Source organism: Lissotriton vulgaris, chromosome 9 (genome assembly GCF_964263255.1).
Source record: "Lissotriton vulgaris chromosome 9, aLisVul1.2, whole genome shotgun sequence".
Classification (NCBI taxonomy): domain Eukaryota; kingdom Metazoa; phylum Chordata; class Amphibia; order Caudata; family Salamandridae; genus Lissotriton; species Lissotriton vulgaris.
This window is the reverse complement of record NC_141697.1, coordinates 551,937,325-551,954,481: the sequence shown is the minus strand read 5'-3', so window position 1 is coordinate 551,954,481 and position 17,157 is coordinate 551,937,325. Positions and strand designations below refer to the sequence as shown.

The 17,157-nt window shown below is 43.2% G+C and overlaps 1 protein-coding gene across 1 annotated transcript in view; it reads right to left on the bottom strand.

The window, feature by feature from the left end:
- Positions 1-12,779, bottom strand: part of LOC147691769 (solute carrier family 22 member 6-A-like) — a 557,304-nt gene extending 544,525 nt beyond the window's left edge. Inside the window, exon 1 of the mRNA XM_086938063.1 lies at positions 12,041-12,779. Coding sequence (XP_086794189.1) covers positions 12,041-12,442 — 402 coding nt within the window. The 5' untranslated portion in view covers positions 12,443-12,779. The remainder of the gene's footprint in view (positions 1-12,040) is intronic.
- Positions 12,780-17,157: the final 4,378 nt, after the last annotated feature.

Here is a 17,157-nt window from a genome sequence, read left to right as displayed (position 1 = left end):
CGCACCCATCAAATGACAAGGCGAAACCTTCAACTTGGCAGCATGTCCCACTGGAGGAGATTAGACCGTTCTAATTTTGAACATTGAGGGCTTCACCGGGACCAACACTGAGCAGCATCCGATTGGCATTGAGGTCTTCCGGCGCGCACACTTTGGACTCACTCAGAGCTTTCCAGTCTTCATCAATGACACACCAGGACCCCGTCCTTCAGCAACCTGTCATTGTGGAACCCTGCTTCAGATCCAGCTTGCAGCTTCCCTTGCCTATGACTTGTTGACGACAATTATTTCTTATCAAATTTCTCAGGGTCAGAAGGCAAACTGTCCACCAAAATGAACCAGGTGCCTGTATTCTACTGGCAATCCATCGCAATTGCCCTTAACTTTTGACTGTATCTCGGATAGGGGCGACTAGTTGCCCCCAGTTGGCACTTTGTAATTTTTAGTGCTATTTTTATTGAAAAGTTTAAATATTAAAATCTCTGGTTCCCCAGCATTGGACATTTGTCATTTTGGTGTCATTTTGCAATTAATATAGTCTCTATTTTTGCAAATTGGAGTGTGATTTTTATCATGTTGTGTTTTTTGCTTTTTTGTGTTTTGGTACTTCTTAATGCTTTACCTATTTTCTCAAGTTAAGCCTTTCTGCTCTGTTTCACAACTACCAGTTGTTGAGCTCAGTTTTAAGTTACTGAAAAATTTACTAAATGCAACAGGAACAGGAATATATAGCTTTGCATCACATGTATTACATTGCATGCCTTTACAAGGCAGTCGTTACAACGATGGCGTTGTTACAATGCAAACTATTACATCGCAAGACTTTCTGTAGGGGGCGGGCTGGGTTTAGGAATAGTATAATTTACTACTCCTACTCCAGTTTGTGCAACAGCAGGGAAGGTGTTGGACTGTAAAACTAACACCAGTGAGTCCCCTACAGCAAGTCGTTAAAACAACTTGCGATGTAACGGCTCGCGTTGTGACAACGCGGTCATTGTAACAACCGCGTTGTAAAAGCTTGCGATGTAACACATGCAATGTTATGGCTGTTTCCCCAGAAATAATGACATTATTAGTTGTAGTGCACCACCATGCAGCCCAGGTAATAATCCGCTTTCCTACATTAGTGTAATATTATATTGTGATTCTGGTGTCAAGCTTTTGTTTTATTGTGTTGTGTTTTTTTCTGTTTTGTTGTTCAAGTGTGCCATTGTGTTATTTTATGATTCAGTAAAAGTCAAATCGCCCCTAGGGAAACACCAAACTACATATGTACATTCTACATCCACTTTCAACCCAGCGATGCATCAGTTTCTTGTAAACTAGGCCACAAGTGTCCAGACTTGGAAATAAAATGTTAATCCTGGTATCGAAGGATGACTGGTCCACAAGGAAATCGTATAACTATCAACAGGCCAGTGCCTCCAAAAGGTAAACAAATATGACTTGGATAGATAGTGTTGCATGTCATGCAGGTTGACGTAGCTGAATCAGCTTGTGTGCAATCCACAGACCTCAGCACTATCGTTTGCTGGCACTGCACTGGACCCACCAAGAAATGCCTTTTTTTTTCTCCACAGATGCTCCCACGTGCAAGGATGGGTTGTGCAGCTGGAACACCAGAGGGACGCCCTCTAGCGGCTGGTTTTAAAGTTAAACAGGCAGATTATAGCCTTGAGGTTACTACTTTAGCCACAGCAGCTTCAACAGCACTGCATGCACTGCCAGAGAAGAAGTCAATCTGCTGCCACCTCCGATGCTCACTCCTCCATTCTGTGAGAGGTGCTAGAAGAGACCAGCACAATTTCAGTCGTAACTTATTCCAAGCCGAATTATAAGGCAAGGCTCTGTTATAGTATTGCTGTGCTAAATGTGAGAAGGATAATTCAAACACACACACACACATATATATATCTTTACATGTGACCAAGGGCCCACGGGCCCGAAACGCGTCATGCTGTTTGTTGCCTCACCTGCACACTAAACAATTAACCTGATGTCAGATCCTGTGGTCCGTTTTTCTCTTCGTGCTTCGCCGATCCTGGGGATAGGAAGTAGCGTGTGTGGAGACATTCGGCGCATATATATATATATATATATATATATATATATATAAACCAAATGCACGTGAGCTTTAGGGCAGCACACACAGTTCGCCTTCTTAATTATCAGCTCGTCGTGGTCTTCCCACTAAAATTTCTTGATGCCTGATGCGTTTCCACGGCTCACACCATTTCTTCAGAGGCATTAAAGCAGTCAAGTGGTGCTGCGGACTTCCCATTACATATGCAAATTATCAGGCCTGTTTTTTATTATTGGTTGTTGGCCCCTCGTGGGCCTCGCATGGTTCGTGTTGATATTGCAAAGCATGTTGGGACATGTAGTCCTTGGAGCAGTAATTATAATCCTTTTGTAGGTTCCCAGCACTGATTTGAAACATTATCCATCCATCCATCCATTCATTCATCCATCCATCCATCCATCCATCCATCCATCCATCCATCCATCCATCCATCCATCCATCCATTCATCCATCCATCCATCCACCCACCCATCCATCCATCCATCCACCCCTGGTTCCACGAGCCCTCCATACTGTGTGTATTTTCCAAACTGACTAGGCAGTGTTGCTTAACATACTGGGGGCAGTGTGGATGCTGGCTTGTCCATAGTGCTTTCATTTTTACTGCGGAATTGTGTAAAAACTGGTACATCAATATGTACTTTGTATGACTGAACAATTTTGCTTTGTGTTGCAGGACAGTGTAGTCTCTGACATCATGGCGATAAATGTAATTTAATGGACGTCTACTGCTTTGGAACTGAGCCTGTAGTGTCCTTATTCTAGAGGTAATAAGTAACATGACCGTTCCTAGCACATCGAGCTGCGGCCCTGGCGCCGTGAAGAGCTCATTGACACCGTGGAACAATCTGTGCCCTGGTAAGCAGCTCACTCACACAGTGGGCCGCCCTGACCTATTTGTGCCCCAGTAGTCACCCTTGTCTGGCTGGCATATTGAGCAGTGCTGTGGCATATTCGAGAGGCATCCCAGACCGGCTGACAAATTAGCATAACATTACAGGCAACACATTACAATACTAGAGTAGTACTACAGTATAAATGTCTACATCTTATTTGATCAATATTCACATATATAGAGGGAGTACTCAGGCAGTAGATAGCGGCACTCACATGATGGCATCTCGCCTGGTGGTATTTTAGATTCTGGTGCATGTATTTGTTTGGGTTATTAACTGGCACATGATCAGTGGTGGGCATTTAGTCGTGACGCAATATTTAACACTCGGTTAACGTTAGATTTTCTTGTAGACATTTTTTTGTGGGGCACACTTGGCAAATGTGCTTCGGATGTGTTTTGTACTACTAGCCATGCCATTTCCACCTATTCTCGTACATCAATAGACTCTTTTGAAAAATACTGGGCACTATGACAGACTGTGAAGTTATGGAAACGATCTGGAACATTTTACAAGTTCTATTTCGGATCCTTTGTTAAAGGTTATGGGCCAGATCGAAACATTTTTGCTAGATGTTGTTGATTATAGTTGGTGGTAACTAAGGCAGTGCCTGGAACACACATCTATTTATTACCGGATAATTATGAAAACAGAGTTGTGGTGGTGGTAATGTGTTACAATAAATCAATCAATAAACTTTTTTTCCGGCAACCAGCGCCAGAAAAGCAGATACAATGCTACAATAAAACAGTCATGTTAAAATAATAAAATATTAAAATTACATGATAGATGCAAGAAAGAGGCAATTCATAAACATGATAGACATGCAATTAAACTCATTCAAAAACATCCTAAAAAATCAAAATCCTGAAGGAGGCACACAATACAATACTATGGAGCATATTATCAAGGGCAGTATCGCTGATTTAGTGGCACTTTTTGCCGCTACAGCGGGGATGTTTTCATCGGCCTTTTAACAAGGCGGCGGTAGCATGCATTAGCGCATGTTAGCAGCCGAATTTCTAACGCTACGCATCTTAGCAATATACATCGCTAATGAGATGCAAAGTAGGCGTGCCATCCTGAAACAACATGAGAAAGTTGGTAACATTGCAGTATTTACAACGCGGCTCCGCAACCTCGTAGCGATGAAAAAAGTCTTGCTAACCACAGTTTTCGCCAGATTTTAACCCCTCAAAAAAATCTGATTTAGCCATCTCGTCAATGGGAGGTGAATTGTCAAGCTAAGTCCACCATGGTGTATTATCAAAGATTTCCCTTTCGCTGAGGTTTAATCGCTGGATTTACAGTGATATTCACACATTTTGCCACTATCGCTGGATTTTTTATCGCCTGGGAGATAAGAGTTGATGATATCGCGCGATGGAATCCAGCGATAGCCGGCAATAAGTAAAACAGCGCTGAGCGCGCTTTGCGATATATATTGCAATTTCTTGATAATATGCCTCTATATTTATACAGGGTAGGTAACTGGTTCCCGATAAGTCTTGTATAATAGGGTTGGCAAACAATCAACCCACACCCCAATCAATTCTCAGAATTATCAGCCCTTGTTTTGATTTTCCACATATAGACCAAAAATGTGGTAATAGAGCTAGAATATAATGGGCAAGGGTCAGATCTCAGAATTCTAAGAGCCATACAGCAACGTGTGCCCAGATTCTTACAAATCGGCTTGAACCATCTTCTTCGTGATTTATCATATATAAACCATGGGCCAGTTATTCAACAGTAGCATTGCAAACAGGGCACAACAATCTATAATTTAATGAGTAAATGTAGCCACACTGAAGTGATAGTATAGTTTCCTATCCAGAAAAACAGTAATAATTTATAGGGTTCCAGAAAACTAGAACTTTCAAAATCTAATGTGTAAGAAAAATTCTTGTACATATTTGTCATGTTGCATTTTGCTATGGTTATTTTGTTGTGTTGTGTACTGCTTTGTGTTTGTTGAGGTGCAATTCTGCTTTGTGTTTTAATATGATGTGTTCTGCTGTGCTCTGTAATTACTTTAAAGATGTCAACAAATACTGTTACATCTACAGCCCAAACAATTATATTCTTTTAAAGTTCTGGTGCCAGACAACCATATATCCCTGTCTATTGTGGTAAAATGCTGCTGAAGCTCCTCTACTAATTCAAGACAACTTTCAGATCAAAACATTGGCAGAGGCAAGTCCTTGAATTAGCACTTTCAGTGCCCACTTTATGTGGTATGACCCTACAGTGTTTTAGGCCAATGTATATGAAATATTATGCCTTAAATACATTATTTGGTGCCATTTTTAAGGTCTTCCCTAAAGACAGCTCTTACCTATGTTGTTTGTGAACGACCTACTATGGACTATACCACTTACAGTTGAATTAGAGACCGCCCATTGCCTACCATTCATTGGCTTAGTTGTCATTTGCTTGCTTCTTATTTGATGGGTTGCCTTTCTCTTCTTGTGTGCATCCCTCGTTTGGAGCATAGCCTCATTACCATCTAAGGCCTGACACACAACGCAGGATACACCCTCGACCCTACCTTCACAGCTGTTCAAAAAGTTACCTATAGCCACCTCACCCCGCTCACCTGGACGGACAACTCCACTTTACACTTCCACAACAATGCACCCTACTCCATAACACCAAGGCCAGACAGCAACTTCAGCTGCTAGTGGAGCAAGAAGCGGAAGTGAATTTGACTCACACCTTCAGATTAAATCAACCTGACCTCACTGGTAACTGGCAGAACAACATAAGGATTTTCAGCAACTTGATCACAGGCTGCTCTAACACACTACCCCCCACCCTCTTGAAGGAAGCCAGACAAACAAGAACCAACACTCAAGTCTACAGGTGCACAAAAGACCTGAGAGACTTTAAATATTTCTGCAAACAGCTGGAGAGAAGTTGGAGAAGCTGCTGAGATGCCAACGAAAGGAACACCAACAAATCCACACCTAAAAGATACCACGCCAAGATCAGAGCAGCCAGGAGTGGGAACCAGCTCCAATAACTGCATAGAAATCTTCAAATTCATCATTAGAGAATTCTCCAACAACTCAGCAGCCATCACCACCATCACCCCATCACAGTACCCCTGCAACAAACTCACCTACTGCAGCTCTCATCCTCCTCAACCTCTCCACAGCTTTTGATACCATATCCCACAGCACCATCATCTTATGAGTCCACAACCCTGGGATACAGGAAGCTGCCCAGAGACAGACCACCTCCTTCCTCTCCATTAGAACCCTGCAAGTCAGAGTCCCCACCTTACACTGCTGAACCCAAAAACCTTGTCTGTGGAGTCCCAGAAGGATCTTTCCTCAGCTCAACCCGTTTTAACATATACATATGCCTCTCATCCTGGTCATAAGTGCTCATAGATTCAACATTGTCTCGATTGCTGATGATACGCAGCTCATTCTTTCCCTCACAGATGATAACAACACCACTAGGACCAGCTTCTCAACTTGCATGACCAATATGGCAAACTGGATGAAAGAGAGCTGCCTAAAACTCACATGGAGAAAACAGAAGTCCTGAACTTTGGGTACAAGAGCTCTCCATGGGACTCCTCTTGGTGGCCAGGCAAATTGTGACCCACGCCCAACTCTACAGACCACACCAGAAAACTCTGATTCATCCTGGACAAAACACATATGATGACCTAACAGGTGAACACAGTTACCCCTTTCTGCTTCCTCCTACTAAGAATGCTATGCAAGATCTTCAAGAGCCAACATGAGATGCACAGTCACCCAGGCTCTCATGACCAGCAGATTGGACTACAGCAATGCACTCTATGTCGGTATCTCTAACCAACTCACCAAAAGACTCCAGGCCCTACAAAACGCTGCCACCAGACTCATTCTAGAGATCCCACACACATCACTTCCCACCTCAGAGAACTACACTGCAAAAGCTGCACATTCAGGATACTCATCCACGTCTACAAAGCCCTTGAAATAGCTGAACCTGCCTATTTCAACCACTGCCTTTACATCTATCATCCATCAGACAACTATACTCAACCTCTCTCACTCACATGCATCCCTTTCATTGACAAAAGCAAAAGAGAAGGCCAATCCTATTCTACATTGCCTCCAAGACCTGGAATAGCCTTGCCCAACACATCCAGACCTCCCTCTCTCTTCTCGACTTCTGCAAAAAACTGAAGACCTGGCTGTTTTCTAGGAGCTCTACTCGGCCTACACTCCTGCTCCAGCCCCTGTGCACCCTTATAGGTGATATGTTGTGCTCTACACATTGACTTAACATAACATGCCACAACATAACATACTTTTGATTGACTGAGTTGTATAATTTCACTGCTTACATTTTATTAACTACTATTTTATTTTTCATTAAATGCTAAATTAATGTGATTGTGTGTTCTTGCTCTATCTCATGCGCTGCTTTTCCCTCAAATACCTCCATTGCTTCTCCTTCATCCTCCCTATTCTCTCTTAGGTTGCTCCCCTACTAGGGAGGGCTTAAGGGGGAATTAGCATTAAATTGGGGACATGTTTAATGAGAATGGATGATGTGATAATTGTAGTATATTGTAAGTCAATAGTCAATATAAACTCCAATAAAATGTGTTTTTAAAAAAAAAAGGTTGCTCGCCTACTCCTCACAGTCAAGGCAAATGTTTTTGTTTTTTTGCAGGTCTGACAGCTGCTCTCCAAGCCACTGGAGTCAAGCTAACCTGGCTGATGAGGGGTGAAACCCCGAAACTGGTCCTAGGATACTCGTTTTCCAGTCCAGGGAAATTATGTCCTGGCAGTTCGGGCCGGACTGTTCCTATGGAGAAAAGGATCAAGACTGACTTGCATATGGCTGGGTTTAAACTGGAAGGGCAAGGGGAGCAAAAAAATGATGGATTTTAGCCCAGATCTCTATACTTGGGTGAATGTTTTACATTGTTCATCATTCTGTCCCTCGCATGTTCTTTTGTTATTTTTGTCACTCCGAGAGGGAGGGGTATGTGCAGACGTTGGTCCCGTGCTCTCTATGCCAATTGAGTCAAGCAAGTCTGCTGATGAGGGATAAAACCTCAAAACCGTTCCTTGGATGCTTGTTTTCAGTCCAGGGAGGACCTGGCCTGGCAGTTCGGGCTGGACTGTTCCCATGAGGCATAGGGTAAAGACTGATTTACATATGGCTGGGTGTAAACTGGAATGGCATGGGGAGCAAACAAACAATGGATTTAGGCTCAGATGTTTGTACTGGGGTGAATGTTTGATATTGTTCAACATTCTGACCATGACACGTTCTTTTTGCATTTGTCACCTCTAGGGGGACAGGTTCCCAGATATGGGTCATGTGCACTCTATGCCGCTGGAGTCAAGCCAGCCTGGCTGATGAGGGCTGAAACCCTGAGAAACCACACCTAGGATGTTTGTTTTCCAGTCCAGGGAAAACCTGGCCTGGCACTTCGGCCAGACTGTTCCCATGGGGAACAGTGTCAAAACTGAATTGCATATGGATGCATTTAAGCTGGAATGGATTGGGGAGCAAAACAACGATTGATGCAGGCTCAGATCTCTGTACTGGGGTTAATGTTTGACATTGTTCAACATTCTTTTCATCACATGTTCTTTTTGCTATTTACTGTCAGGCTGCTCCATGGTGTGGTGTTTTTCACATTTATGTTGCTCTTTGCCCCCGTCCAATTCCGGTTGCTTCTCACCTGCTCCTCCATTGATCCCCCATCCTCGCAGTCCATTAAATATATTGTTTTATTGTTAGACTTGGCAACTGCCATTTGCTGCCAGATCACACTGAAATACAAAAAACACCCTTTTCCACGAAAAAAATGTATTTTTATATTTTCTAATTCATGTGGTGTTTGCTATCCTGGTTTGGAAAATTGTAAAAAAAAAAAATGCGCCTGTGTCATTCCACCGGTGCGCGCATGAGGGAGAGATATGAGGGTACATATATCATCGCACTTTGTTTCTTTTTTGACAGATGCTGCAGAGCATTGGCAGAACATTGGCAGAAACCATTGGCAAACCCAGTAGGTCAACAAGACAACAGCCACTAACCTTGCAATGCTTGTTTTCTAAAGGTATTCATGTGGAAAGAGGAACATCCTGAACACCTCTGGTAAGGGCAAGGTCGCTCATTTAGTGTAATATTAGAATGTGGGCTGGTATAATTCATTTATTTTATCCCAGGCGGTTTACGGTCCAAATGTGTTTCCTATGACACCAGAGAAATGTAGATATGTTTGAACATGCTTCTGCATTTACAATGTCCTCATGACTGAGGACAGAAACTCTGTCCTACTGAAAATGTGGTGAGGCAGAACATTGTTGAACTGCCATGCATTTTGCAGCATTTGCTTTCTTGCAATTACAACATTAATTTGTCACACTTTGTAAAACTTTTAGCAAACCACTGAGATGGATAGAAATCTGGAAAACGCGTTTTAAATACATATCATAGCAACAGCCTGATCTTTGCGTTGTTTCTGTCACGTGGACGTCTGTGGTGTTGCATTTTAGAGCTTGGCTACCCCAGATCTTTAGCCTTCTCATGTCACGTGGTTCTTTCATGTCAAAATGGTTGCAATTTTGGCATTAATTGTCCCGTAGCAAAAATAGGGGCCTGTGACAACTGAGGGAAGGTACAACTCATGAAATATGTTGTCTTCAGAAGCATACGTCAGACTGATGCTTTTGGTGAAGTAAGTTAATCACAGAGAATGCACATTCACACATTCAAAACAAGACTCAAATGTATCTCTGTTATTATCATTCATGTATTTATTGTCCATTTGTTTAGCCATTTAATGTTTTATATTATGATAGTACCAACACCAGAGGGTTTAGAATAATTGCATTGATTCACATGGGCAACAACACAAAAACACTTTAATGGTACTGCTGCCTGTACAAATTTGCGCGAACAGTGGGATCGGGTGAGTTTACAAAATGCAGTTCCTACACTAATCAATCGTAAAATCGTCGATTTTGTGCAAAGGTGAATGTACAAATGTCAGTTCAAAGTAGGCCGCAGTAATCTAGAAAATTCGTAAATGATGCACGACTGTATGCACACAAACGTGCAATCTGTAATTTCACCTTTTTTCTGCCAACATCCCGTGCAGTCATAGGGGACAGAGATAAAGCAAGGAACAGAACATAATTTCCTTTGTCCCACAATGTTGGCTAAAGCATCTTTAGACGCTAGATTATGACATATCGAGGTTGCTAGCAATGACGACTTCACTCCCTGCCAACGTGTACAAACTTCATTAAAAGTCAAAGGGTTCTTCATTGACCCAAGAAGTAGCAATTGACTTAGTGGGATTCAGCAACTACTGGTTATTGTTTGGGTACTTGCAAACATTTCCCCAGGCACAAAAAAGTTTGGTCTGTGATGTGTCCTTGGGGCCATTGATGCCAACAGGGTAGTGGGAAGGCGAGGGGGTTGGGAAGTTTGAAGGTAAGGTGGGTGTATGCAAAGGGAGCAATATACATCTAGGGCCAGATGTAGGTAAAGTACATTTACCGATTCTAAAATACCGAATTTTACCGATTCGATATTTTAGAATCGGTAAATGCTATGTAGCAAAATAATTGGTAAACATTACTGAATCGGTAAGATTTGGTATTTACCGAATCGGTATTTACCGATTCGGTAATTGCCATTCATTCCTATGGGCCTGGAGGCCCATAGGAATGAATGGCAATTACCAGGCCCGTAGGAATGAATGGCAATTACCGAATCGGTAAATACCGATTTGGTAAAATGGGTGAAACAATCAAGGGTGCCAGGGTGGCACTTTGACACCCTGTTGCACCCCTGAATCGTGCTTGTGTGCAGATGTGGCACACATACATGCCCTAAGGGCATGTATGTCTGTAACATGGCACAGTTGAAAATGCACAGATTTGCATTTTCAAAGGTATTCGTTATTTACCACTAACTTATAGTTGGTGGTAAATAACGAATCCTAAAATGGGAAAAGCACTGATTTGAGTGCTCCCTACATTGCAAATTCGGTAATTTACTGATTCTGTATTTTAAGGAATTGGTAATTTACCGATTTCTTAAAATACCGAATCGGTAAATTACCGAATTTGGAATTTAGGCCACCTACATCTCAGTAGTCGAATACCGGTCGGTAACAGACGAAATTCTATTATTTCGGCCGTTACCGACCGGTATTGGGCGACCTAATCAGGCCCCTAGTGTCTGAATTGAACAATGTGAAACCAGAAAACCTGGCATTAATCCCGGCTTCCACGCTTTACCAAATTCTGTGATCCTAGGCAATTGTTTAATTTCACTTTCCCTACTTTATCTTCATAATCACATACAAAAGGACCTTGAAATACATTATTTCCGTGTGTGCTCTGTACAAAACTTGCTCCTGTGTTAAAAAACCCTAATGTTGTTCCTGTATAATAGGAACCAAAGCCACCCAAAGAGTGCACATAACAACTGACTTGCCTCGTTAGTTCACAATTCGAATTGTTGTCAGGGTAGGGGGAAGAATGAATGTTTCTCAGTTCATGTTTGAAAATGATCACTTTTACTTCTCAATGTACTGATATATAATCAATCAAATTAAGGTGAAAGGTTTTGCATTTTAATTAAATGCACGTTTTGAATTTTGAAGACACTGTCATATTTTAAAGCTGCAAGATGTCTTTAAAAATGAAGGTGTTTCTGAAGTTAAGCCCAGGACTCTCTAGTAACTTTCTTTCTGTAACGCTAATTAACCTTGAAATAAATGGCAGCCTATTTAACATCTTTTAATTGTGAGTGCTGAGTTTAGTAAACAGCAGCCCAGTGCTCCTATTGGCCAGGGGGCCTTATGTAAATATCAAGGTAGGGGGGGGGGCTTGAATATGAATACATTATTGTACCTAGAAGAAAGATGAGGGCTCCTCTTGAAAGCAATGTGCTGTTACTTTTGCCCTGGTGTGGGCAAAAGATAACATAAGTAGAAAAAATCTTCAAAACAGAGTTCATGTGCAAACTCCTTACATGCTGTTGTCTCAGGAGTGCAATTGCTTTGATCTCTTACCTCCGTGATGATTGTGGAAGCAAATTCACTCCGGTCATAAATCCATCCATCCAAGCAGGGCTCCATGTCTGCTCTTGTAGTGTTGTCACGTGTGATGTTGGGGTTCACAAACCTCCACTGGGCTTTGGTGAACCGGAGACACTTCTCAGGTCTCTGATTCTCATCCAATGGGATGAAAGCTCTCAGGGCCTCTGTAGAGCCCAACTTCTCTGTCACGTTGGCCCAGGTGGTGTCGTTTTCTGTGGCATGGATCTGGCAGTGATATTCTGGGAAGGCGGCCGTGAAGTTCTGGAGCAGGTTGTGGCTGGCCATCATCAGGATCGGGATGGCTAGCAAAGTAACCTGAATATACTGAAAGCGGCCCATGCCGCCGACCTGGTCTAGGATATCTCCAAACGACATGGTGGCCCACGCAGGAACACAGCAAGCTAGTTTAATCTGAGGTAGGTTTGGGAAATGATGCTCCTCCCAAATCAACTTGTAGGGGATAACAGAATACTTATGTATGCCATTAATATACAGAAGTACAGATATACAGAAACCAGGAGTGTCTTTATTACTAGCAGGCGGTACTTGTCTCAAGTCTGTTGAAGGCTAGAGTTGCTCCTAGTTCCAGACAGGCTGGTCCGTTGATTCAACCTTGCTCCCCGAGTTGGCTTGGAATGGCTGGAATGTGCCCTGCTTCTGCCTTCCGATGCCCAGCGCGGACCAAGCCAGCGGTGCTCGTGTCTGGGCCTTCTAGGGAGGAATGGCCCGCGCTTACTCTCCGGACTGGAGAGATGTTCGGTTGAGAAAGAGGGAGGCAGCGGTTTCCACTCCCAAGTTGCGGCAGGTTGTCGGAATGATTCTTTCCTAGATTATATAAGATTTCGCTGCCTTGCCAAGTTAAAGTTTTACTTTTATTAAGTAGGATTAACTGCGACAGAAGGAACAAGTAACAGAGGGTATTTCGTTCATATGGGGTAAAGTGCGTGCACAAGATAAAAGTGTGCCTTGGCTGTGTTAGCAGAGGGATTTTGCAAGTACCGTTACCAGGCAATGGGTTTAAAGGGATTTACGATTGCCACCGTAAAGCAAGTTCAACACGCGCAGCACCTTTGATGTGACAACCTCAGAGTCGGGCTAGGAAATAAAATAAGCTTGGGCACCAAAATAAAACGGCCCTCCAATAGCCAATCAAATTGCTAAAACGGTGGCCCATATTTGCAAATCGAGGCAGTTTGGAACTTTGAAAAAAGAGCTGTACTGATGGATTGTATACATATGTGTTTGCTTCAGGCAATGTTTGTGGTAATATTTTGGAAATCAACATTAAAAGGCGACCCACCAGACATTAAACATGTCCAAAAACAGCCAAAAAAGTGGCCTGCACTCTGATCTGCCAAATCAGCCATCTGGCACTGCCTGATTGCCTATAGACCACTACGAACCTTGATATAATGGAGATGCTCAGAGGTCGAATTCTGATTGACAAGTAAGTTGGACCTTGACAGTTATCTTCCTTCCTTTTTCGTTCCATCACACACACGCTCACACACACACACACACACACCCACACACGCTCGCACACACACACCTAACTGAAACAAGTGAAAGAACATTGAAGGTTCAGAGAGTTATACTTAGTCAAGTGACTGTCATCCATCAAGGCTGGACTGTGATGCAAAAGCAGCTCTGATCATATTGCACAGCAGCCCCATAGTGAACTGAGCGAATGACCTCGAAAGCAGGAGGGTTTGGAAGAGTCCTCTGCTCATAAAAGTTGTTTAAAAAACAGGCCACTTTTTGACTGACTTTTCCAAATGTATTGGCTAAGATGCTAAGGATCTGCAGAATAACCTATGAAAAGCCCCAATAATCTAGGGGCTGGCATAGTACTCATAAAGTCTATCAGCCAGATTCATCAAACCAAAAACCGCTCGCAAAGGGCCAGATTCTGAGAATCTGGCCCTTTGCGAGCGGTATTTTTTCATTTGGGATGCACCATCCCAAATTCAAAAATCGCAATTTTAGAAATCGCTACATTGCGATTATTTGCATTTAAGGAATCTCAATTTGAGATTCCTTAAATGCAATGCATGAATCATTTCAAAATTGCGAATTCGCAATCTGTGGCCGCTATTTACCGCGAAGTCTAACTACGTGGTAAATAGCAAAAACTAAGAAAAATGCACTTTAGTGCATTTTCCTAAGTTGTATGTTACACACACACACAAGTCCTTGGGACATGTGTGTGCGCAACACCAGTGTACATTACCATTTCAGGGGTGCAACAGGGTGTCCTTTGGACACCCTGGCACCCTTGTAATTGCTTCCTTATTTGCGATTCGCTAATTGCGAATCGCAAATAAGGAATAACTCCCCATTCATTCCTATGGGCCTTTAGGCCTATAGGAATGAATGGGAAAGCCATTCCTTATTTGCGATTAGCATTTATCGAATCGCAAATAAGGAAGCAGTAGAAATCGCTAAAAATATTGGGATTTCTATATGCACCCCGTTTTGCGAGTCTTTAACAGCGATTCCTTAAAATTTGCTATTAACCCCTTCCACGCTCATGACGAGCTGGGCTCGTCATGGTGTAGCCTCCTCGCACGCTGATGACGAGCCCAGCTCGTCATGAAACAATGCAAATTGCAATTTCCAGCACAGGAGGGAAATTGCCTTAGCAGCCATGGAGTTAAGGACTCGCAAAACATGACTTTGATGAATCTGGGGGTATATCCCTGCAGCAGCAATGCATGTATCAGGGCTGCTCCTAGGGTTGGATGGGTTCAGGATCCCACAGCACATCCACCCTTGAGTGCAGCACACTGCCCTCTAGCCTACAGTGGTTTCCCTTTACCTTCTTACCGCATGGGAATTCATCTTTCCTCACTAGTTGGTTCACTTGGCGGAAATGTCAAACTGTGTTCGTGCTTTTTGCGCACCTGAAAAGAACAATGGAGAATAAAAAAGTAATTGACGAGCTCAGTGGGTAGTTGCGCTCACGGTTGGAGCTTTATGGGGCCATTTATGAGCTTGTGACACAGTGCAGCGCAGCAAGTCACCTTGCTGCGCTGCGAGACAGGGAGAGGGCAGGAATGCGCCCTATTTAAGTCAATACGGTGCATTCCTGTCCTTTTCCTTGAGCTGGCACCCTTTTGGCAGTTTAGCACCAATGCAGGCACCCTTGCACCACGTTCAAGGGTCTCTATGCTGCATGCAGGATCCTTTTAATGCTTGAAGGGGCACCTTCCTGCACAAAAGCAATCCTGGGAGGTGTATTCCTCTTTCTATGTGCATTACGGAATGCAGCACACATAGAAACAGAAGAAAACGAGGAGATGTAGAGATATTTCTCCTCTTTACGCCTCCCCTTGGAAGATGTAAGATTTTGGTGCATCCCTAGGTTTACAAGTTTTTGTAAATCTGGGGAAGCATTAAAATCTATGGGAGCTGCATGGGAACACCCACACAATGCCCATGCAAGGAATACCCAGGGCAGAGTAAGGCAACGTAGTAATTTGCGCTGCGGTGCGTTACTCCAGATTTTTGAAGCCACTCAGAGCCATGCAAAGTGGACTTGCATGGCTTAACCCCTTCGATGCTCATGACGGAACGGTTCCATCATGAGCATCGGTTGGGCTGTGCTCATGACGGAACCGTTCCGTCATGACCACACCCATTTACATTGGGGCCCAGCACTGGCGGTAAATCTGCACCGCAGGGAAGGTGTTAAAACAATCTGACATAGAGGTCTGCTTCTTTCATGCCTCTTATGTGGTTGCAAAGCCTGCGATGTACAAAATCACAAGCTTTGTGACAGCAAAAAGGCATATTGCAATATGGTAAGAGTACATTGCGAGTAGGAAAGCAGAAATGGCTTTCAGACTCATAGTGTACATATTCCAACTGTTACGATTCTGTAGGAAAAGGAGTAAACTAGGTGTCCCCTGCTCTTTCCGAATCCCAATCGAGTTAATTCATATTTTACTACTATAGTTGTGGAAACAAAAAATGGATATCAACACCCTGAGGGGGGTGCTATCTATTTTTCAAAGTGAAACTGTTCCCATGTACTGTGTAGAGGGAGGACAAGGATGCTGTAAGACACAATGGAATTTCTCCGCCTTTTGGCCTTCGTGAATGTGACACCCCTGATGAAGATTCCATCTCACAAGCCCTGAAGTCCGCCTTACAAAGGATAGGGAACCTGCATTTTTATCATGTCAACCCAGAACGTGGCTTCAAAATAAACAACTTTCTTCTGGTTTGATTGCCTGATCACCTCTGCCGCCACATCTGCTGAATATCAAGCTAACCCTGCTTGTAGTACCTAGCCCGTCACTTTCAAAATGCACCTCCCTGAAGCCTTGTGCAAATACCATTGAAGACAGTGGGGTAGCTCCAGGCTTAGAATGGCTGGTATAAGCCTCGAGCTTCAACATTCTAATATTTGTCTTCATGTTTCTCCCTTTTTAATTTAGAACATTCTACTCTTGGTAGGTGGATTATTCTAATAGCCTTAAAGGCCTTCTGCCTCGGCTATACCAGTTGTTGAATGCCCTCTCCATCGTTATAGCCCTCGGCAGCGGCTATAAGGCTATAATAGGACACTAGAGTTGCTGTCCCAGCCTTATCCCACCTCCAAAGCTGGGACTAAGCAGAGGCCACATAGAAGCGGTTATACCCTACTGCTTTACTCCATTAGGGCGATTGGAGGTGTACTGCCTGAGAGAGGAGAGAAGAAAAGCAGTCTGAAACTGAAAAATATTAGCAATGCAGGACTATCAGGCTCTTCATGGAGATAAGCTATACGTTCTGAGCTTGCCTCTGACAGATAAGCAATGTCACGTTTACTGTTCTTTCGGTTAAAAATGTCAGCTCTAAATAGCAGTGTCTTGAGTCCAGAGACACCCTGACATCAAATTTTCTATCAACTTCAGTAATCAAAAAATGACATTTCTTGATGTGGCAGTCTGCACCCAGGGAAATAAGTTTACCACCACTCTGTTTAAGAAGGCAATAGACAAAAACACAATCTTACACTATAAGAGTGCCCATCCGCAGTGTTTAAAACAGAACCTCCCTTATGGCCAACTATTAAGAATCAGGCGCAATTGCTCTGAACTCGA